General features: G+C 62.0%; 1 protein-coding gene across 3 annotated transcripts in view; it reads left to right on the top strand.

The window, feature by feature from the left end:
• Positions 1-21,260, top strand: part of KCNT1 (potassium sodium-activated channel subfamily T member 1) — a 95,734-nt gene that overhangs the window by 26,390 nt on the left and 48,084 nt on the right. Inside the window, exons 1-2 of one of the 3 annotated variants that reach the window (XM_054500568.2) lie at positions 8,146-8,300; positions 14,253-14,294. The exons of 1 other annotated variant lie outside the window; for it this stretch is intronic. In XM_054500568.2, the coding sequence (XP_054356543.1) occupies positions 8,146-8,300; positions 14,253-14,294 (197 nt within the window). Of the gene's footprint in view, positions 1-8,145; positions 8,301-14,252; positions 14,295-21,260 lie in introns of those variants that run through there. One more of the 3 variants, XM_054500566.2, reaches the window with a different exon arrangement.

Below are 21,260 nucleotides of genomic sequence, written 5' to 3' on the forward strand. Positions count from 1 at the left end.
CCCCTCCTTGGGAAGTGAGACCCCCATAGCCTTACTGAGGATGTAGCAGCCACCCACGGCCTGCCTGGGAAAAGCCCAGATTTCAGGAGGCCCTGATTAGGTCTCCCAAGACTCACACCCTGTGCCGGGGGACAGGAACGGGGAGGCATCTCCCCAGAACTCAAGGAGGCCAAGGCCATGCCCACGGAGGGGCAGAGAGCCGGGGGCCGAAGAGTGAGGGCCGCAGCCACGGGCTGGGAAGGGGAGAGGGCCGGGCAGGGGTCCTGGGACAGGGGCAGCCCAAGCCCAGCTTGGAGAGGCATCTCCCCAGCGGCCCCGGCATGTGCTCAGCAGCTGGTGTGCTCAATCCAGGAGTGTTTTGTCGGGTCTGGTTATGATGATTCACAAACCCCTTTTTAATCTGGAGCAGCTCCTACCAGGCGGGTCCCCCAGGATTTCCCACCCTACCCCCGGGATTGTGAATCTGAGACATCACACCACGATTGTCACATGACGTGGTGTTCGGGATTGAACTGTGTCCCCCAAGATTTATATATCAAAGCCCCAACCCATGGTACCTTAGAATATGACTGTATTTGGAAATTGGTTCTTTAGAGGTAATTAAGGTGAAATGAGGTCATTCAGTTGGGCCCTAATTCAATAGGACTAAGACCCCTCTTTATACAAAGGAGGAACTGGGAGACAGGTATACACAGGAGATATAATTAAGTTCGCTGATCAGTTGAATTTGAATTAATCAAAGGGTGATTATCCGAGTGGGCTGCGTCTACTCACACGTGCCCTCTGAAAGCAGCATTTCCTCTGGCTGGCAGTGGAAGAGGTGAAGTGACTGGAGGCAGCAGGGAACTGAACACATCCGTGCTTGCTTTAGAGATGAGGGCATACGCCAAGGAAGGAGGTGGCCCTGGGGAGCTGAGAGCAACTCCCTGCCGGCGGCCAGCAAGAAAGGGGGTCCTCTGTCCCACAGTGCAGGAGGGGATTCTGCAGATGGCGGGAATGAGCCTGGGAGCAGATTCCTGCTGGGCTCCAGCTGCAGGCCCAGCCCTGCGGATGCCTGGGTCTCAGCCTCATGGGACCCTCTGCAGAAAACCAAGCTCAGCTGTGCGCGGACTTCTACCCTACAGAACTGAGAAGTGATAAGTGGGTGCTGCTGTGAGCTTCCAGGCTGGTGGTGGTTCGTTACGCAACAGAGGTGGCACGTACACCAGGCCTCTCGTCCTGCAGAAGCTTCCACTGTCTGCACGTGTCCGGTGGGCTCTCTGTGGGTGGTTCAGCTTGTTCTTCTGCCTCCAGTATTTTTTGCAAAGTGGAAGTTGGGTCTGCAGGCCTGTTGGACAGAGCTTACTTGATTGAGGCTCGAAAATGTTACACTTGCCCTTGGTGTCTGCGTGTGGCCTCAGGTCCTGGTTGCATGTGTCAAAGATGGCCCGATGGACTTGCTGGGGCCAGCCCAACCCCACCACTGGGCAGGTACTTCCCCCTGGTCACCTCAAGGTGGCCTGTGGCTTTATGAGCACCCAGTGCCCCCCTCTGTGGCTCTTGGCCCCCTCTGAAGGCCCTTGCCCAAGCCTGTCCTTCCGCTGGGGCCTGGGAGGTGCTGGCTGCCTTTTTCTCTTCCTCCCTCCATCAGCGTTACCCACATTCTCCTCTGCACTGTGCTGATCCTTCATCCATGGGAGCTGTGCACCCCCAAATATAATTCCTGTTGGAAACACCCTCAACCCTTTCTCTTTAATGACAGATTTTCACAGTAAGGCAGTGTTGAATTGCAGCCTCTAGTGGTGACAACAAAGAGAGGGGTTCCCTGGACTCCCCCTTCGGAGCATCAGGTGTGGACCCATGGAGTTCCATGGACCTGCTGTGTGTGGTGGGCCAAATAATGCTCCCCCGAAGATGTCCATGTCCTGATCCCAGAAACCTGTGACTGTAACCATGCGTGGCGAGGGGGACCACACGTGGCGAGGGGGATTAGCAGATATGATTAAGTGGAGGGCCTTGAAGATGGGAAATTATCATGGATGATCTGGGTGAGCCAAGATCATCACAGATTCCTAGGGGAGGGAGGCAGAGGCTCAGAGTCGCTGGAGAAGGAGATGAGCAGGGGAAGCAAGGACTGGAGCGATGGGAGGAGGGGCCCAGCCAGGGAGGGTGGTGGTCACTGGAAGCTGGAAGAGGCAAGGAAATGGCCTCCTCCCTGGGATTCCAGAAGGAGCCAGCCCTGCCGGCACTTCGGGCTTGGGATTTCTGACCTCCGGGATGGTGTGCTTCAAACATTTGTGTTGGCCGGGTATGGTGGCTCACACCTGAAATCTCAGCATTTTGGGAGGCTAAGGCAGGCAGATCCCTTGAGCTCAGGAGTTCCAGGCCAGCCTGGGCAACGTGGCAAAACCCCGTCTCTACAAAAAATACAAAACTTAGCCGAGCATGGTGGTGCATGCCTGTAGTCCCAGCTACTTGGGAAGCGGAGGCAGGAGGATCACTTGAGCCCAGGAGGTCCAGGCTTCAGTGAGCTATGTTCATGCCACTGCACTCCAGCCTGGGCAACAAAGTGAGATCCCGTCTCAAGGTAAAAAAAAAAAAAAAAAAAAAAGTGTGGTTTAGCAATTGAATTTGTGGTCATTTGTAACCACAGCAGCAGGAAGCCCACACGCCATGTTTGAATCATTGTCCCCTCTGAGATCCCACTGCCTCCACTTTGGCCAATGGGAGCCCTTCCCACTGGCTTCCATACCCTTGGACATGACCCCATTCCTCTCTGCAACTTCCTTGTTCTCTAGCAAAACTAGATTTTCCACACTCTCAAACCTTCCCTGCCCTGAGTCAGTCATTCTCTGGGGATGGGTTTTTCAGTGCAGCTCGCGTTAGAATCTCAGTCACCTGGCGTGTCTTCATTTTGGATCACAGTGTCCTGCATACCCACAGTGTTACTAATTTTATCATTGTTTTTACTCCACCAAGGTTTAAATGCTTACCTGTTCTATAACCATATTTTGTGTAATTCTCTAACGCTCTGTAGCCACCTCAGTGGGCTTCCCACTGCCCACCCACACTTTCATACGGCTTCATGCTGGAATATTCTTTCCTTGGCATTTCTTTTAGCAGCTTCATTTCATGGTTGAGGTGGCTGTGGTTGTTTTTCTCCCAACGAGGGCGTCTGCATTTGTGCCGCGTTCTCTCACGTTCCTTTGCATTGGAGGACATCACTCCTGTGTCTCTAGACTCGAGTGACATTTTGGCTGGGTATAATATTCCTAGACCTCATTTTTTCCCATTAGAACTTGATCAGCATGGGACCGTCATCCTCTAGTGCTTAGTTCACTGCAGAAAATCTGCAGCCAGCTCACTTCACCCCCTTCGAGGTGGCTCGCTGGTTCTGTCTTGTGCACCTGCAGAATCTTCTTTACCCTCAGCTGAGGAGGTGGAGTAGGATCCATATCTGGATGGAATGCATCCTGTGTCTTGTTTTCCTGGGACTCCGTGCACAGTTCTTTCTTTGCTTCATCATCACATATCTAAATACTTTTCAAATATGCATATATATATATATATATATATATATATATATATATATGGAGAGAGAGAGAGAGAGATGGAGTCTCGCTCTGTCACCCAGGCTGGAGTGCAGTGGCGTGATATTTCAGCTCACTGCAACCTCCGCCTCCCGGGTTCAAGAGATTCTCCTGCCTCAGCCTCCCCAATAGCTGGGATTACAGGTGCCCACCACCACATCCAGCTAATTTTTGTATTTTTAGTAGAGACAGGGTTTCACCGTGTGGGTTAGGCTGGTGTTGAACTCCTGACCTCAGGTGATCTGCTCGCCTCAGCCTCCCAAAGTGCTGGGATTACAGGAATGAGCCACCACACCTGGCTTCAAATATATTTTAAATGCCAAAAACTAGTTGAGGCTTCTACCCAGGGGTACAAGCAATCCTCCAGTGGAAGTGTCCTCACCCTTCCTCCGGTGCCTGGATCTTGTTGCGCCTTCGCTGTGCTGGTCAGAGCCGGCCGTCTGTGTCTATAATCCGATTTCAGCCATGCCTCTCCTGTTCCTCTTGGCTTGGGTTCATTGAGTCATAACTGTATGGTGTGTGGGCTCTCTGCTTGCTTCTGGAGTTCTGTGGTCTCCCTCTCTGCCACTGGCTGCTGAGATGAACGGGCTCATCTCATCTTCGAGTGTGGCTTCCATTGCACCTTGTCCTTATCAAGTTGACCCAGTGCCCAAATTCCTCCTGGGGAACTTCCTTCTTCTCTGGGTTTTGTTTTATTGTTGGCCGGGTTCTTTGTCTGCTGAAGTCCAATCTCTCTCTCTCTCTCTGTCTCTCATTCTCTCTCTCTTCTCTTTTTTCTCCTTTCCTTCTTTTCCTTCTTCCCTCACTCCTTCCTGGGGCTCCATGCCCTTCTCCCGCTGGGGGCAATCAAGAGGTCTCACCTCAGTCCCAGGGTCAGCCCTGGTATCTCCCCAGCCAGCCAGTGACCAAAGTCAGGACACACCCCCTGGTTGCCTCCTGACAGGGGCTAAGGGTGAGGATTCTGGCACTCCCAGTTTGGACTCAGAAGATGGGAGCAGTGTGGGGAGCAGCACCGCCTGTACCTCCTCTGTGACTCCCCTGGACACCCTCCAGGGGGTCTGTGATGCTGACCTGCCCTCTCCTTGTCGGCTCTGAGTCATTCATCTCCAGTTCTTACTATGCTTGTTCATTGTCCTGGGTTGGTGCAGCCCTCATACCTGCCCCCGCACCTGCCCCCACACCTGCCTTCACACCTGCCCCCACAACTGCCCCCCATACCTGCCCCTGCACCTGCCCCCACAACTGCCCTCACACCTGCCCCCCACACCTGCCCCCGCACCTGCCCCCACACCTGCCCCCACACCTGCCCCCACACCTGCCCTCACACCTGCCCTCACACCTGCCCCCACACCTGCCCTCACACCTGCCCCCCACACCTGCCCGTGCACCTTCCCCCACACCTGCCCTCACACCTGCCCCCACAACTGCCCCCCCATACCTGCCCCTGCACCTGCCCCCACACCTGCCCCCACACCTGCCTTTGCACCTGCCCCCACACCTGCCCTCACACCTGCCCCCACACTTGCCTTTGCACCTGCCCCCACACCTGCCCTCACATCTGTAAATGTCACACTGCCCAGCCCTGCAGTCCTCTCCCACTTGGCCAGTTTCAGGCTGCACCACTCCACCGAGGTGACCCCAGCTAGTTTGGGGCTTCAGATCCCACTGCTGAGCCAGAGACCCAGATGGATCTCAGACTGACAGCCTCAGACTGGCAGCCTCCCATAGCACCAGGTGTGGGTGCCCACCCACGAGATGTCACCTGGCAGACACTTTGAGAATGCCCAGAATGGCTGTCATAATCCACCCCCTGCCTGCTGCTTTTGTCTTCCCCACCTTGGGGTGTCGCCACCTGCCTGTTCCCTCCCCCCAGCCTGGGCGCTGTCCCTCCCACCTAGTCCTTCAGGAAGTCTAGCCAGTGCCACCTTCAAAACACACCTTGGGTCCACTTGGTCCCCTGTCCTCTATCCAGCCCGCAGTCCCACTCAGCTCGCGGTGGGTGAAGCGAGGCCCCACCCTCTCCGCAGGGCTTTTTGGAGACACGTTTGAACCACAGCGTCTGTGTGCTCCCTAAAAGGGCAGTTGTTATTTTTTCCTGAGTTTCTAGGATGTCTGCCCCTGTGTAGCCATAGGGTCGAGCCTCTCCAGGCTCCATGGGAGCGGAAAGTGCTGGGGACACCTCAAGGCTCACGTGGCTCTGTGGACCCCGAGCCTGGGGCCCCAGCCCACCCTCCCCTCGCCTGGCTCTAGCCATGGGCCCTGCACCCGTCCTGGTGCAGAGGCCAGGAAAGGGGGCTTCTGGGACCACTGCTCGATGCCGAAGGGATTGTCCTTCCCACATGGGAATCATCTCACTGGACTTTCTGTGACAAACATAGACAGTCATTTCAAAATAAATCAAACTTCAGACGTGGTGCAGCAGCAAGTTGCAAAGGTTCTCCTCCCCTCCCCCCACCCCAGGCTGCACCTACTGCAGCCTGCTGTGGGCACTCCATGGACAACACGGCACAGATGTTCTCCTGTCACCTAACTCTGATCCTGTACTTCAAAGGCCACGAGTAAGTGAAGACCCACTGCACTCTCGAAAAGCAGGAACGGAAAAAGTCATAGCACTGCATCATGGAGCAGCCACCCCAGGGGGGCGCGCGCGTTTGCCTCCTGTGTGAGGATTCCTCCAGCACTGCGGTGGGCTGTGGGTTCGTTCCCAGGGAATGTAAGTGAGCCGCATCCGCAGCCCAGACACCCTCCCTCCCAGCTTCCTCCCCGCTCCAGAGTTACTATGTATGGGCAGCCCTGGTGTCCATCCGGCCCTTTGTGCAGTCATGGCGCGGTGAAGGGTCCTGCAGGCGGCGCCCAGGGGTGGTGCGGGGCTTTGCCTGGTCTGTTTGCACACAGCACAGCATGGGGCTCACTCAGCAGTGTGCCCAGGAGAAGTGCCCAGCCTCATTCTTTGCAGCCATTCTGGGGCACTCCACAGGAGGTTTGAAGGGGGCTTCCATCTGCTGGTGCTCCCCAACACCAGGGGCTGGCAGAGGGTCCTCGTGCTTTGCAGGTACAAACAGCGCTGTCCCCTGGGGTAGACCCGAGCCACGACAGGCAGCCAGGGCGATGTGCGTAGGAGTGTGCTTAGACCACACACAGTGGCTTTTCAGGGGATTTTCCTTACTCAGCCACATCGGGGAGGGCACTAGGGCAGGTATCGGGAGCGCCAGTGAGTTGGTCATTTTCTGAGCATGATGGTGCCTCAGTGTTTGGACCCCCAGAGGGAGCAGGGCCTTGTGCCTCGGCCTCCCTCGAGTGGTCCAGCCCTCCCTCAGCATGGGTGCTGAAGAAATGGAAGCCTGCGCTGCCTGTCAGGGACCTGCCGCTGGAGTTTCACCCCCACCCCATCCGCGCTGGCCACCCAGTCCCCTGTGGCACAGGTGCATCGAGGCCTAGTGAGGTCAGGAACCGTCCAGCCAAGGGTGGGGGGATTCAGGGTGGGGGAACAGGCAGCCGGCTCCGGGAGGGCTTCTGGTGTGAGTTTGGGGCGGGCTGGCCCACTCCCTGGAGTTGGTGCTGTCAGGGGGTCCTAGGCCCACCTGCCTGCCACAGGCCTCTGTGCTGGCTGGGCCCTGGCTGTTGGTTGGGGTGCGGTTGGGGGAAGAAATAGAGACAGATCCCTGGCTTGCAAGGACTCCGGGTCTGGGGTCAGAGCGTGGACAAGTCCGGAGGGCTCTGCCACCCGGCACTGCTGAGGACAGGGGCGCATCTGACAGCCTCCTGCCTCTACCGAGCTGGCTTCGGGGCAGCCGGGCCTCCCGGCGCCAACACCTCCCGGCTGTTACCTGCCTGTCACCTGGACGAGTCACCTGGAGCCGCGTCTGTGACGTGGAAGGGAACGGTTACAAAAGCCACATCATGTGAGATGTGCGGGCCCAGCCAGGCATCAGGGGCAGACCAGCGCTGCACACGCACAGGTGGGATCTGTGCCCGGTGCCCAGCCTGGCATACAGGCACCATCCCGGAGTGCCCCCGTGGGCTGTGCCCTGACAGCTTTGGAGATAGGAATTCGGGGGTGAGAACCCTGGTGAGGACAGGCAAACTCAGCCATCACCCCCCTGGCCAGGGTACTACACCCACCCCACACCAGGGCTGGGGGCCAGGGGTGGGCACAGCTTGGGCAGGCCATCCTGAGCGCCAGGCCTGGTCCGCAGGCCGGCTGGAGGGCCCTGCCCTGCCAAGCGGGACTCCGGCTCCTCTCCAGCATCTGCCTCCCGGGGTGGGCGCCCAGGGCCACCAGCCCTCGCGGCTCCTCCCCTCCCCCCGTGCGCGACTGTCATTGTTACCATTGCTTGGCTTCTGCCAAAGCAGCCGCAGGGCCACCGGGTGCTTGAACCTTCTCCATGGGGCGTCCTGGCGGTGGTTTGAGCCGGGCGGTCCTCCCCGCCCTCCCCAGCCCCCCAGCCCCGGCTCCCGGCCGTTCCACTGCGCGGCGGCGCGGGGAGGGCGCGGCGCGAGCTGAGATGGTTCCGCCCGGCGGCGCCGCCCCCGCCGCCCGCCGCCCGCCGCCCGCCGCGCCGAGCGCTCCCGCAGGATGGCGCGGGCCAAGCTGCCGCGCTCGCCGTCTGAGGGCAAGGCGGGCCCGGGGGGCGCCCCAGCCGGCGCCGCGGCCCCCGAGGAGCCGCACGGGCTCAGCCCGCTGTTGCCGGCGCGCGGCGGGGGCTCCGTGGGCAGCGACGTGGGCCAGAGGTAGGGGCGCGCGGGCCTGGGACCCCGCTTGGCAAATCGCGCTTGCATCCTGCTCGGGCTGCGCTGGCTGGGCTGCACCTGCGTTGCCTGCAGCCTGGGGAAGGGGGGAGGCCAGGGTCTCCCCTCCTAAGCCCACCACAGCGCCCTGCTTCCTGCTGTGTCTCCAGCCTTTGAGAGCCTGCGGGACCCCCACTCCCCCCACTTAGAGGTTGAACACGGCGGGGCTGCAGGTGAGACTGCAGAGGAGGGAGGAAGTGGACCCGGCTCTGTGCCAGGCACTGGGGGCCCCTGCCCGAGCCCTGTCCCACAGGAGCACCGATCTTGTTGGTGCCAGCGCCACTCTGGGGGAGACAGGGCCGGCATCCGTGTCCCCACCCCGGAGGTGAGTGAGGCTGAAGCCTGCACAGCAGGTCGGGGCTGGGACACAGGGCTCAGGCTGCCTGGGGAGCCCCGCTGTGGGGTATGCTTGGGCTGGTGTCTGGTGCCTGTGGCAGGTGGGGTGCAGGTGGACGTACTCTGGGGATGGTTGGGCAGGTGGAGCAGCGCCTACCCCCCTCGGCTCTTCCACAAGCTCAGGGTGGGACGCAGCACCCCCATTTCATGGATGAGGACACCGAGGCCTCGTCTGCAGCAGCAGATTCCTAGCCAGCACCTTTCCTGTGCCAGGAGCCATTGTAGATGCTGCGGGGGAATGAGGATGAATCAGACCTGGCCTGGTGTGGGCACATGTCGTGGGCACGGAACCTGTTCCTGGGAGAGAGAGGTGCAGGCCAGGCCGGGACAGAAGAGCCGGGGCCTCCTGGGGTGCTGGTCCTTCCGGGACGAGCATGGGGAGATGGGCAGGGGCCTTCCAGGTAGCAGGAGCAGTGACAGCTGAAGTTTCATCAGGGCTGGGGGGCAGGGCTGGCAGAGCCGGGCCCGGCAGATGGCAGGGCCAAGGGTGCCCAGGAGCCTCTCCCTTGCCCCTCCCACCTGGCCGTGGGCTGTTGGGCCCCTCCCCGCACCCCCATTTCTAGCTCTTCACAGCAGCCCTGGGGGGCACTGCCCAGCTTAGTCCCATTTGCAGAAGAGGCTGTTGAGGCTAAGGTCAAGCGCCTGGGTGCAGCCTCCTGCAGCTAATGGGCAACCTCCGCCTGGGAGGCGAGCACTGGCCAAGGCCCTGGGGACCACAGTCCCCTCCCCCTCCTCTTCCTGGATGCTGGGGTGGGGGGAAGGGGGAGGGCAGTGATCCTGGAAGCCCTGCTACAGCCAGCCCTCAAGGGGCAGGCTCCTTGCCCCATCCCTGTTCCTGCAGGGCCCACAGCGATAGCAGGTTCTGCCCAGGCTGCATCTGAGCCCGCAGTGCAGTGCAGCATGGGAGCTGTAGCCTAGGCCCACCTCCTCCAGGAAGCCCTCCCGCATGTTCATCCCAGCCCTGTGGGCTACGCACAGTGCTGATGGTTCCACATAGGTGGCCTCTCTCATCCCCCGGCAGCCCCCGAGGTGCGAGTATAGCCTCCTTTTGCAGAGCAGAGGTAATGGAGCTGCTGCCCAGCTGGGCTGAGCAGCCCCTGGGCCTGGAGCGTTCACACCACAGGGCTTGCGCTGAGATGAGTAGGGCAGGCTCCCGAGCAGAGGAGGATTTGGTGGGTTTGTTCTTCTGGAGTGTGGATCTCACGGAAAACGCAGGCGAGGCCAGAGCCAAGAGGCAGGTGTGGTCTGCCCCAGGGAGCTGGGGGTCGCAGTGCCCGCAGCTGCCTCATTCTGCAGGCCTGAGCTGCCTTCATGGGCCAGCCAGGGTCCGGGCTCCCTCAGCCCTCTCAGCCTCTGCCTGTCTCATTGTTGAGAAGACAGTGAAGCAGAGGAGAGGTCTCCACTCCCACCAGGGACAGAAGCACAGGAGGCATTGTAGGGGGAGGGTGCTTGCTCCTGGAGCCCGTGCCCAGAGCTCCCCTAACACCCTGCGCCCACTCATGGGTGCTGCGGGCCGGCGTCTGTCCCTCCTCCCACACAGTGGAGCTCCCCTAGCCCTGAGCTCCGAGGTCTCCTCCTTCCTTCTCACCCCCCTGTGTGAGGCTGGGGAGGGATTGGGAGCTGATTAGACAGCGTGGCCTCGGTGGTGGGGTCAGGAGACCATCACTGCAGAGCTTTTGAGTAAAAGGGCCCAGTGGGGGGACAGAGCCTCTCAGTGAGACCCCGCTGGGTCAGAAGGCCCTGGGCCCCTCTGTGTCCCTACCACCCCTGGACCTAGGCAGCCTTGCCCCTCCCAGCCGGGGCCCCCCAGCCTCATGCCTGACTTCAGGCACCAACGCAGCGCCCCCTCCCCACATCCTCTCCGGGGCCGCTCCCCCAGCCCCGTCCTACTCCTCTGCTGGCCCAAGAGCCTGAGGCCCCCACACAGCCTGAGGTCTAGTGTGGTCCAGTTCTCCTGCCACTGTGCCCAGCACCCCAGGGTCCGCGGCAGCCGCAGGCCTGTCAGTCCAGCTGTGGCACGCAGACCCCCGGCCCCGCCCCAAGCCCCTCGCCCTGATGTTCCTTGGCTCAAGAGATGGTCCCCTGAGCCCCCCGACCCTGGACACCCTTGCCGGGACCTCCCTCCCCTGCAGATCCACACCTTCATGGTTGCCCCTCTCCTCTCCAAGAACCTGGCTGCTCTTCCATGCCCCCCTCACCCCGGGCACACGCCCGGCGCCCCACCCTCTTCATGGTGTTCACACCGGCTCGGCACACCCCTTCCCCTGGGCCTGAAGCCCCCCTTGGAGCTTGCCCCAGATGGCCTCTCTCCCAAGAGGGCCCGTTCTGAGTATGGCCCCATCACCCCTGAGGTGCCACCACCCTCCTCTGGCTTTGCCCCCGTCCGGGCTGTGCACTTTCTTTCCACACAGTGCTCTGCGCCCTTTCTCCCCAACCCTAGAACGCACCTGTTTGGGCGGCTGGTTTATCCTTGACCCGGGGGTGTGCACAGGGAGTGGCCAGCCGCAGGGGTGGGGCTGTGTTCCCAGACCCTCAGGGGACATCAGGCCCTGTCTTTCAGGGGTGAGTTTGCTGGGCCCATACCTCATTTATTTTCTCACAGTCCTGGAGGCTGGAAGTCTGAGCTCAAGGTGTGGGCAGGGCTGGTTCCTCCTGAGGCCCCTCCCCTTGGCTTGTAGACACCGTCTTCCCCCTGTGTCCTCTCTGGCCGTCCCTCTGTGTGTGTCTGTGTCCTCATCTCCTCTTCTTATAAGGACACCAGGTTTGTGGGATTAGGGCCCACCCTCCTGGCCTCACTTTACCTTAATGACCGCTTTAAAGGCCTCGTCTCCAAACACAGACACTTGCTGAGATACTGGGGGATGGGACTTCAGCATGTTAGCTTGGGGGGACAAAACTCCGCCCGAGATAAGGGGGTGCCCTTGTGGCATGTGGGACCCTGCCGGGACCTGGCAGCTCTCAGGATGGCTGTGCTCTGGGCATTCCCCAGGTTTAGAACACAGAGGCTCCCAAACTCCCCCGAGCAGAGAACCCCCTCTTCCCTGAAGCATCTTATGGGACTTTGGGTTGTGGGGTGCAGAGGGACACCCCACTCTTCCTCCAGTCAGCCCAGAGGGGCTCCTAGAGAGCCCAGAGGGTCCCTCCCTCTCGAGGCTGGCAGCTGAGACTGCTCCTTATGGGCCCAAGTCAAGTGGGGATGGCCCCTCCTCACCTGGGCTCCTTCCCGACCCCAGCCCCAGGCTCTGCAGGACACAGCAGGGAAGCAGGGCTAAGCCCAGACCCTTCCACTGACCACTGCTGCCCTAAGCAGGGCTGAGACCCTCTCCCGGGAGGGAGGTGACGGCTTCGGGTGCAGGTTCTGTTCGTGTGTTGACAGCGAGCCCGGCTGTGGGAGGTGGGTTGGCCTCCCATGTGAGGCCAACCACTTGGTGAGGATGAGGCCCTCACCACTTGGTCCCAACAGCTAAGTTAGGGCTGGCAGAGACACTGAGTGACACCCAGGCCACCAACCGCTGGGACAGGCGAGCATCAGGGTCCCACTGGACCACCGTGGGTTTGGATGCTGCGGATAGAGGCCCAGCTTCCACAGCTCCCCTCGCCTCCCACCCCTCACCCTTCAGTTCACCTGGCAGGGTTTGTGCAGCCGACAGACCTTGTTTGCACAGGGCTCCAGTCCTCAGCTGAGTTCTGCACAGGCCAGCAAAGCCCCAGGTTCCTTTGCCCACAGGCCGCTGTCCTCCCCTTGGGAGCCCCTGGGTGGATCCTCTACCTAAGTGCTTGGTGGCCCCTTCCAATATCAGGGGGGTGGCTGTCCTGGGCCTCAGGCTGTGGGACGTCTGATAGGTGGTGGCTTCCTCAGCACTCAGACAACAGGGCCTTGGGCAGAGTAGATGGGAGGCCCCATGCGTAGCTCAGTCGACACTCAGCTAGGGCTGTATCAGGAGATGCAGAAGGATGCGGCCAGGGAGCACTTGGGAGAGAGGACACAGTGGGCCCCAGCAGGGAGGAGCCCAGCCAGGGCCTGGCCACGCCGGACCTGACCCACAGGCCAGGCAGACCCGCTGCCATGGGCTGAGGCACTGCCAGGCTCCTGCCAGCCTCTGACACAGCTGTTGCCCTGGCTCAGAGCTTCGGGCAGCACCGGGGTCCAGCGAGAGGGAACCTGAGCCGGACAAACACGCAGAATCTGCCAGAAGCTCCCAGCAAACCCAAAGATCAGCCCCATTAAGCCTGGGGTTCCGCCTGCTCCGTGTGGAGCTGCTGGCCCGGCCACCATGCCCAGCCGGGACCTCGGCCCTCCCAGGGGTGTGTCCAGCTTCTGCCTCCCCCAGGGACCAGAAGCTGCTAGGGCTAGGGGCACCAGGAGGGCGCCTGCCCACCCGGAGGGCCTGGCATAGGCCGGGGAGCGTGTGCCTGTGACCCCAGGCTGGCTTCCCCCTTCCTGCCTATGCAGCCTCAGAAGACAGTGGTCCTCTCTGAACCTTTGTTTTCTTTTCTGAAAAAATGGTTGTTTTGAGGATTAAAAGAGAGAGATCCCTCTGAAGTCCTTTGAGGAGGAGCTGGTCCAGGACAGGCACATAGTCAGTGAAGGCAAAGACCCTCGGCACCCCCACCCTGCCCAGCCCCCCACCAGGCCGGTCCTCTGGAGCCATCAGCTCCCACCAGCCTCTCCCTCCGAGTTCCGAATCCAGTGCAGGTTGCAACCACCTTGGTGTCAGCCGCCTGCTGGCCAGTCTGGGACAGCTGGGGCCAGGTTGCCTGGGGCCAGGCTGAAGGGGTAGCAGGTGTGTGGCTGCTGGCCTGGTGAAGGGTGGTGTGTCCAGGTCCCCTGAAGGCATCAGCTCTGAGCCCTGGCTTGTCCTATCGCGGGGAGCCTTGGGGCAGGGCTGGCGGGTGCCTCACCCGCTGGCCTGTGTGTAGGGCAGGGGCAGGGCTGGCGGGTGCCTCACCTGCTGGTCTGTGTGTAGAGAAGGGGAGTGGAGACAAGGGACAGCCTCGCAGACCTCAGCGTGAAGTGAAGCTCACCGCGCTCGCTCCTGGATGCTGGGGACCACACATGGGGACCGGGCTGGCTTCGTGCTGAGCAGGGCCAGGGCGAGTGCCCAAAGCATCGTCACCTGCTTGCGTGGCTGAAGGGTGGCCCTATTCTCAAGTGCGGTTGTCACCCCCCATCTGGCCCAGGCACAGGAGGGTGCATGCGCGGAGACCCCCAAGTGGGCTGTGCTGCTTTCTCAGGCCCTGAGGGGGCCAGGCTTGGCTCAGTGCCCCCACATGGCTCTGCACATGGGCTGCCTCCCACAGGCACCTCTCCTGTGCCCGGGGGCGCCAAAGGTCCGGGCCCCCCAGAGCCTCCCTGCGTGTCTGTGCCCCGCCTGGTCCCAGAGCCCAGGCTCTCCATCTGTCTGTCTACCGCCTTCTCCATCCGTCCGTCTATCTGTCTGCTGCCTTCTCCATCCATCCGTCTGCCGCCTTCTGGTTGATGCCCCTCTGTGTCCCCAGGCTTCCTGTAGAAGATTTCAGCCTGGACTCCTCCCTGTCTCAGTAAGTGCTTTCCAAGGGAGGGACTGTCTTGGTGGCAGACAAGGGCTCTTAGAGGCGTGAGAGCCCTTGTCTCTGGGGGGTCCCCTCAACCCAGCATCCCCTGCAGCTGGGCCAGGGCCACCAGCACCTCCCAGCACCCGCTGGTGCCTCTGGGTCCCAGGTGCTGGGGCTGGAGACAGGACAGTGAGTGTCCACCCTTGGAGAGGAGCCTGAACTCGGGAAATGGGCTCCCCAGAGGTGGGTGGTCCGCAGCCCTTGCAGTAGTGGCCACGGCCTCAGGAGAGGCAGATGGCAGAGCAGGGGCCCTTGTCATGGTGCCTCCCAGGGACAGGCAGGCAGGCAGCTGCTGGGGCCTGGGCTCTGGCTCAGCCCACCTTGGCCGCCTGTGCTGGTCGAGCTCCCAGGAGCTGGGATACGCTCTCGGAGGCTGTGCCACTCCCCGCTGAGCCACCGGGGCTCTGCCAGTGGTGCTTCCTGACTTCGGCTAAGATGTAGGTCAAATGGAAGAGGCTTTGAGGTCAGGGCAGCCAGAGCCCCTCAGAGCAGCCAGGCCCTGCGCACTCCTGGGAAGCCCCCCGCCGCCATCCACCTTCAGCGCAGTCTCCAGGAGGGGCCCCAGGCTTACTGTTCCATGCACAGCTCCAGCAGCAGAAACCACCGAGCACTCAGCACTGACAGCTGCTGAGCATCCAGGGGCTGCCCAGCACCCGTGGTGGGGCCTATTATTATCCCAAAAGAGTCCTGGAGGCTGGGAGGCCAGTGGCCACCCCCAGGCCTCTATCTTCCCAGCCCGGGGCCCCATGGTGCAGAGGGTGATGGGTATGAGATAGAAGGCGTGCCCACCACCCAGGGCTCTCCTGGCCCCACCCCAGGCTCCCGAGGAGTCAGGTCTCAGACCTGTGGGGGAAATGGATGCGTCTGCGGCCGAGGCTATAATCTGTGCCGCCATGGCACTGTCTGGACACAGCCGATGTTCCTGGACCTTTGGAGGCCCAGCTGGACTCACCCTTCAGCCCTGAGCCGGCCTCACCTGGGCCCCTGGCCAAGCTATGGGGGACCCCAGAGGCCCAAAGGTGTCAAAACAGGGACCCCAGGAGGACGGAGCCATGTGTGTGCCCTTTCTGGGCCCTTGGGCGTGTCAGATGTTCTGTCCAGGCTCAGAATAGCTGGCCCCAGGGCTGGCAGTGGGCCTGAAGCCTGCCCTTTCTTCCTGCCTGCCTGGTGCCAGGGGCAGAGGCCTGCGTGGAGCTCCCAGGCACCTGCCTAAGAGCCAGCCGGCACCCAGCCACTGCCAGAGAGAGGCAGCTCGGACCTCGGCCCCATGTGAGTGCAGGGCTATGGTGGGCCCCGAGGCGTGTGCCTGGCAGTCTGGAGCCGGTGTGGAGCTTCCCGGCATGGCCATCTGTGTATGGCCACCTGCCAGGAATCCCTGGAAGGCCAGTCCCCCAGCCCGCAGCTGGCCTGCCGGTCAGCAGGGAGAACTGTTGCCACCCGGCCTCTGCCGACCCCATTTGTCACAGGGCAGCCAGCACTTGCCTCAGAGGGTCCCGTCTTGGTGTGGGGGTGGGCACCATGAGAGCCCCTTTGCAGCACAAGGGCCTCCTCAGGCAGAGCAGTGCCGCGAGCCCCTGGGCACAGGCAGGTAGTAGGCATGGGTACACATGGGGCCCAGGCCTGGCTCAACACCAGCCTTGCAGGACTGGGGCAGAGCTGCCACCTGGGGACAGACTCCCCTGCTGCCCCTACGGGGAGCCCCAAGGACCCAGGCCCGGCACTGCCTCTGACCTGCTGAGTGACTGGGGCAAGCGTGGGCCTCGGGGAGCCTCGGGGGGCTACAGCGGGCTTCAGCCGTGTAGGGACGGGGCTGGCCGGGAGCTGCCATGTCTTCACAGTGCCAGGGACAAGTTGTTCACCACGGACCAGTACCGCTGATGGCTCTCCCAGGGCCAGGGCCAGGGCCAGGGTTTGGCCTGTGGATTCCTCAGGGACCACGGCCTCACCCCAGGGGGTGCACAGGGGACTGTCTGAGGCTCCCTGCTGTGTCTGAGGCCCCCTGGCCAGGCCCGCCCGCACGTGCCCGTGAGTCCCACCGGCCATGCGCCTTGCTCCTGGGCTGTAGGCCGTGGGCAGTGGTGGTCCCCGGTGTGCCCCGTCCTCCCCACCAGCCGAAATGCAGACTGGCAGAGGTCAGACGGGCCCGGCCCCCTGTGGTGAGTGTGTGGCTGCGCCCTGAGCCCGCCTCCCAGGGTGGGGGTCGGGACCCGTGGCCGGGGGTCTGGGAATGCAGCGCCCACTGCCAGAGGTGGAATCTGTTTGGGAATGGCGATGTTCCCAGACGGATGCTGCCATGAGCGCTCACTTGCTGTTTGCCAGATGAACAAATGAGTGAACTGATGAGTGGATGAGAATGGACGCAGGAAGTAGATTCTTCTGCCCTGTCCCTGCCCATTGTCTTGGGAGCCGGCATTCACAGGCAGGTTCTTCCCAGCCCTGGGGGCGGCTCCCCACGGGAGTTCTCGGTCGTCCCCCACCTCTCAGGGCGCGCCACCGACCCCACGCCCGGCTCCCAGGAGCAACTTGCCGCGAGCGGGTCCCCTGCTTTCGCACGGGCCGGGCCCTGACAGGAAGCGGAGCGTGTGGCCCCACCCGGGGTCCCGCCTCTGCCCGTGGTCCACACCCATGGCTTCATAGCCTGGGAGCCACGGTGAGTCGAAGGCCTGCGCTGTCTCTTTTGGCTGACCTGGGTCCCGATGGTTTGAGCAGACGGGTGCTGGCCCCCAGATGAGCACCGGGGCAGCCTCTCAATGGAGCCTCCGAGCAAGGGCGTCGTCCCAAGAGAAGCCTGGGACACAGAGGCCATTGTTTCTATCTCACCACAGACAGAGCTCCTCCACCTGTCCGCTGTCCTCGGGACGCCCCAGGAGTTAGTCCCTGTCCTGGTTCCCATTCCCCGGGGAGGAGGCCCAGGCGCTGGCAGGTGGAGGGGAACAGCCGGGCAGAGAAGCGGCCGGGCAGAGGAGCAGCAGGGCCCGTGTAGCCTCACACGGCTCACTGCGTCTCAGCCCTGGGCCTCTGGCTACCAGGCCAGGAGCATGCTGTGACTCTGAGGAGCTAGTGGAGCCCTCCAGGCTACCAGTGTCCATGAACCTCTGGCGCAGCAAGGAGTCTTGGGCCACTCTGGCAGGAACCACCAGGCGGGTCTACCCCAGCCGGGTTGGCCTAGAGCTGACCCCAGCCAGGCCTCTGCAGCCACAGGCGCCCTCCCCAGGTGCCGCTGCGTGATTCGTTAAGACGGATCGCATCAGTCACCTGAAATACACTTCAGGGGAAAATGGATCGTTTTCATCTCCTTTTTGTGGTGGTGCTAGGAGAAGTGGGCGGCCACAGTTCATTAAAAATTAAAAGCAGAGGAGGCTTCGTTAATGTCTCTGGCATTGCAGGCTCCAGTTTCTCAGGGAGTCTGCCAGGCCCCAGCGTTTCTCTGGCTCCACGTGGAGGGTGCCGTCTGTGCGGGTGGGCACTCCCCGCTGAGCTCCGTGCAGGCTGCCCAGATTGGGGCCCACAGCCCCTGGGTGAGGGGACCAGGGTCTGGCTGGGCTCTCTCCCTAAGTGGGGGCTCAGTGCTCTGTTTCTAGGGTGCCAGGAGGAGGTCAAGGAGCCTCAAAGAGAAGCTGCTGGGGGCACGACTAGTCTCAGACCAGCAGCCCTCGACCCCACGGTGCCTGGGGAGGACTTGGCTGTCAGGAAGCCAGTGAAGCCCTGGCAGTGGGCAGGGTTGCATTTCTCTGTTTCCTGGCTGTGGAGGCCAAGGGGAGCCCAGGGGGACACATTGGCTTCGTGGTCTTGCTAGGCAGCTGCAGAGGCCCAAGGCCCAGAGGTCCAGCTGCACCAGATCCACGGGGAGGTAAAGGGAGGAGCAGGAGCTCCTTGGAGGCCCATGACCGATGGAGGGCTGGGGATATGGCCGGAGCTGGCTGGGGAGATGGAGCTGGCTGGGTGTTGCCTTGGAGCGGAGTGTGGGGTGATGGTCAGGGCGGAGCTGGGCACCCCCGCCTAGGAGGAGTGGCCAGGCAGGAGCCCCAGGCCCGGAGGGAGGTCAGAAGGAAGAAACATCCTGAGGGCAGAGCTGCGGGACCTGCTGATGGCTCTGGTCTAGGGGACGGGGGGGTACAGGAGCCTTAGGTTGGCAGGGGATGGAGGGGATGGAGGGATGGAGGGATGGAGGGGATGGAGGGGATGGAGGGGATGGAGGGGATGGAAGGGATGGTTGGCCTGGTACCATCAGGAATAGAGAATTCTGCCTCGGGGAGGGGGCGGTGGATGCCAGAGGGTAGAGTGGGGCTGGACAGCTGCCAGCAGAGCCAGTTGGGAAGTCACCCCTGCGTGGCACTTAATTCCTGGGCTGAGTGGAGGAGAGGTACCTGTGGCCAGCCCTGGGGTTCCCCAAGGAGAACGGAGCAGAGAGGAGAAAAACAAGAGCTCGAGGAGGCCGTGCTGAGAGGCCCAGGGAGGAGAGGAGATTCTGGGGCCTGGTCACCATGAGGGACATGGTGAGGCTCCCTGCTGGAGAGGAGAGGGTGGGAGGCAGTAGGAGCAAGTGAGGTGAGCAGAGCCCCCGCATTGAGGCTTTTGCCATGGAGGGCAGGACAGTGGTGGGGAGGCGGGGAGGGCGGGTTCCTAAGCTCCATGCTTTTAGGACCCGGTGGTCCCTGGGTACCGCCGGCAGTGAGGGGAGGAGGGCCTTAGGAGACCCTGGGCTCAGCCCCCGGGGCCAACTTCCCCCTCAGCCCTGCCTGCCCCCATGACATGGCCAGACCAGGCCCAGTGCAGCCTGGACCTCCAGCATCCTGTCTGAGCCTCTCATTCAGAGAGAAAGATGGCGGACAGACCCCCCCAAAGAGACACTTATGCAGCGAGGGGCCTCCCCAGCCAGGGCTCCAGACACACAGAGGAGAGGTGTGAGGCGGGAGGAGGGGCTGGGGGACACAGCAGAGCTGTCTGCGCTGAGGGGTTGCAGGGCGTGATGGGGCACTCTGGGGGCAGACTGACCCCCCATTAGCACTGGGTTCAGATGCCACTGGTCTGTGGGAGGCTTGTCCCACTGCCTGGCCCCAGAAGCCCTAAGTATGCCAGGTGGGGTGACCAGCCTGCCCCCAGGACTTGGCCTGAGCCTCCTCTTCAGCATGGGGCAACGGCACCCAGAGTCACACACCTCTTCCTGGATCCTGGACCCTTCTTTATTTCATTTATTTATTTATTATTCATTTTTGAGACAGGGCCTCGCTCTGTCACCCAGGCTAGGGTGCAGTGGCGTGTTGACAGCTCACTTCAGCCTCAAACTCCTAAGTTCAAATGATTCTCCTGCCTCAGCCTCCCAAGAAGCTGGGACTACAGGCACGTGCCACCATGCCTGGCTATTTTTTATTGAGACAGGTGGTCTTGCTATGTTGTCTAGGCGGGTCTCAAACTCCTGGCCTCAAGCGATCCTCCCACCTCTGCCTCCCAAGGTCCTGGGATTATGGGCATGAGCCACTGTGACCGGCCCCTGGCCCCTTCTTGAGCTCTGTAACCAGCAGAGGCCACTGGGGCCACTGGGGCAGATCAAGGCAGGTGCTGGGACTCTACCAAGGCCCCTCCCGCCCACCCCACAGCAGCCCCACCATGAAGGCTGCTGCCCACACCTGGTCCACATCACTTACCCTGAGTGTTGTGAGCTTTGGGAAACATTGAATATTTTAATCACTTTTGGAGATGTTGGGGTCACCAGCCGTGGGCCAGGCAGTGATATCAAGTTCTCAGATTCGATTGATGGGAGCCAGTGCCTCCTCAGAGGGGAAGTGAGGCTCACAGCCCACCCACTGGGTGTCACAGCCTCCTGCCCTGGTGGATGGTGACAAGGAAGGGGTTGAGGCAGGAACAGGGGTTGGGTTGGTACTTACCTCCCCCCACCTCTGGACAGCTGCCCTGGGACCTCTGCTTGAACGCTGCCTCCTCCATGCAGCCCTCCAGGATCCTTCCAGGCAGCACAAGTCTTCCTCCAGGCTCCCCTGTCTGTCTGCCCTACTGTGTTGTGGCCCTCGCACTGCACTGGGCAGGGGGCCCATGCTGAGGAGCTCACTGGACTGCGTGTTCTGCCCCCACACCATCCCTGAGGGAGGCGGGGCACCTCTCTTTGACCCCAGGGAGCAAGGCCAGGCACCGGAGGCAGTGCCCGAGGGCTAAGGCAGCCGACTGATAGGAGCAGACGTCATGGAGGGCACAGCGGCCATGGCTGGGAGCAGCCGAGGGTCCCATGGAGGACAGCCCAGCACCCCAGGGCACAGGCCGTTTAGGGGGACACGTGCTCCTCCTTCCCAGAGACAGCCATGCCTGCTGCAGGAACCCTGGCTCCGGCTCTTGCTCCTGTCTGTCCTGCAGGCTGGCAGCATTGGAGTTTTCCTCTCAGGGGATCATTAAACCCTGGCCTAGCCTGGCCCGCATCCCGGCACAGCCGGGCACAGGAGGCCCTGTGTCCAAGGCTGGGTCAGTGGGGGCAGCAGCCGTCCACCCCCAGGCTCCATCCTACTCTTGGTGGCCAGCCTGGCTCATGCAGGTGGCCACGGTAGGTGAGCCACGCAATCTCCCCACCCCACCTCACCCCACTTGCCACCCCCGGCAACTGGCACACTGTGGTCTCTTCTCAGGACCGCCAGGGCCCGGTTAGAGGCCAGAGGGCTGGGTGGCAGGCCCCATGAGCAGTGGTGTGCATGGGGATTGAGGGGTGTCTGGGAACCAGTGGCTGGGGCCATAGGTGAGCCTGAGGGAAGAGGAGTGGCCCTGGCTGGAGGGGCCCCACGGCTGGCCTGCGAGGTGGGTGCAGGGATGACCACTTCCCAGCAGCCCATCTTCCCTGACGGCCCTTGAGGCTGCAGTAGCCCATAGCCTTGGAGCACAGCCACCAGCGGCCTCCAGACAGAGCAGCTGACC

This window comes from Pongo pygmaeus, chromosome 13 (assembly GCF_028885625.2).
Source record: "Pongo pygmaeus isolate AG05252 chromosome 13, NHGRI_mPonPyg2-v2.0_pri, whole genome shotgun sequence".
In the NCBI taxonomy this organism is placed as follows: domain Eukaryota; kingdom Metazoa; phylum Chordata; class Mammalia; order Primates; family Hominidae; genus Pongo; species Pongo pygmaeus.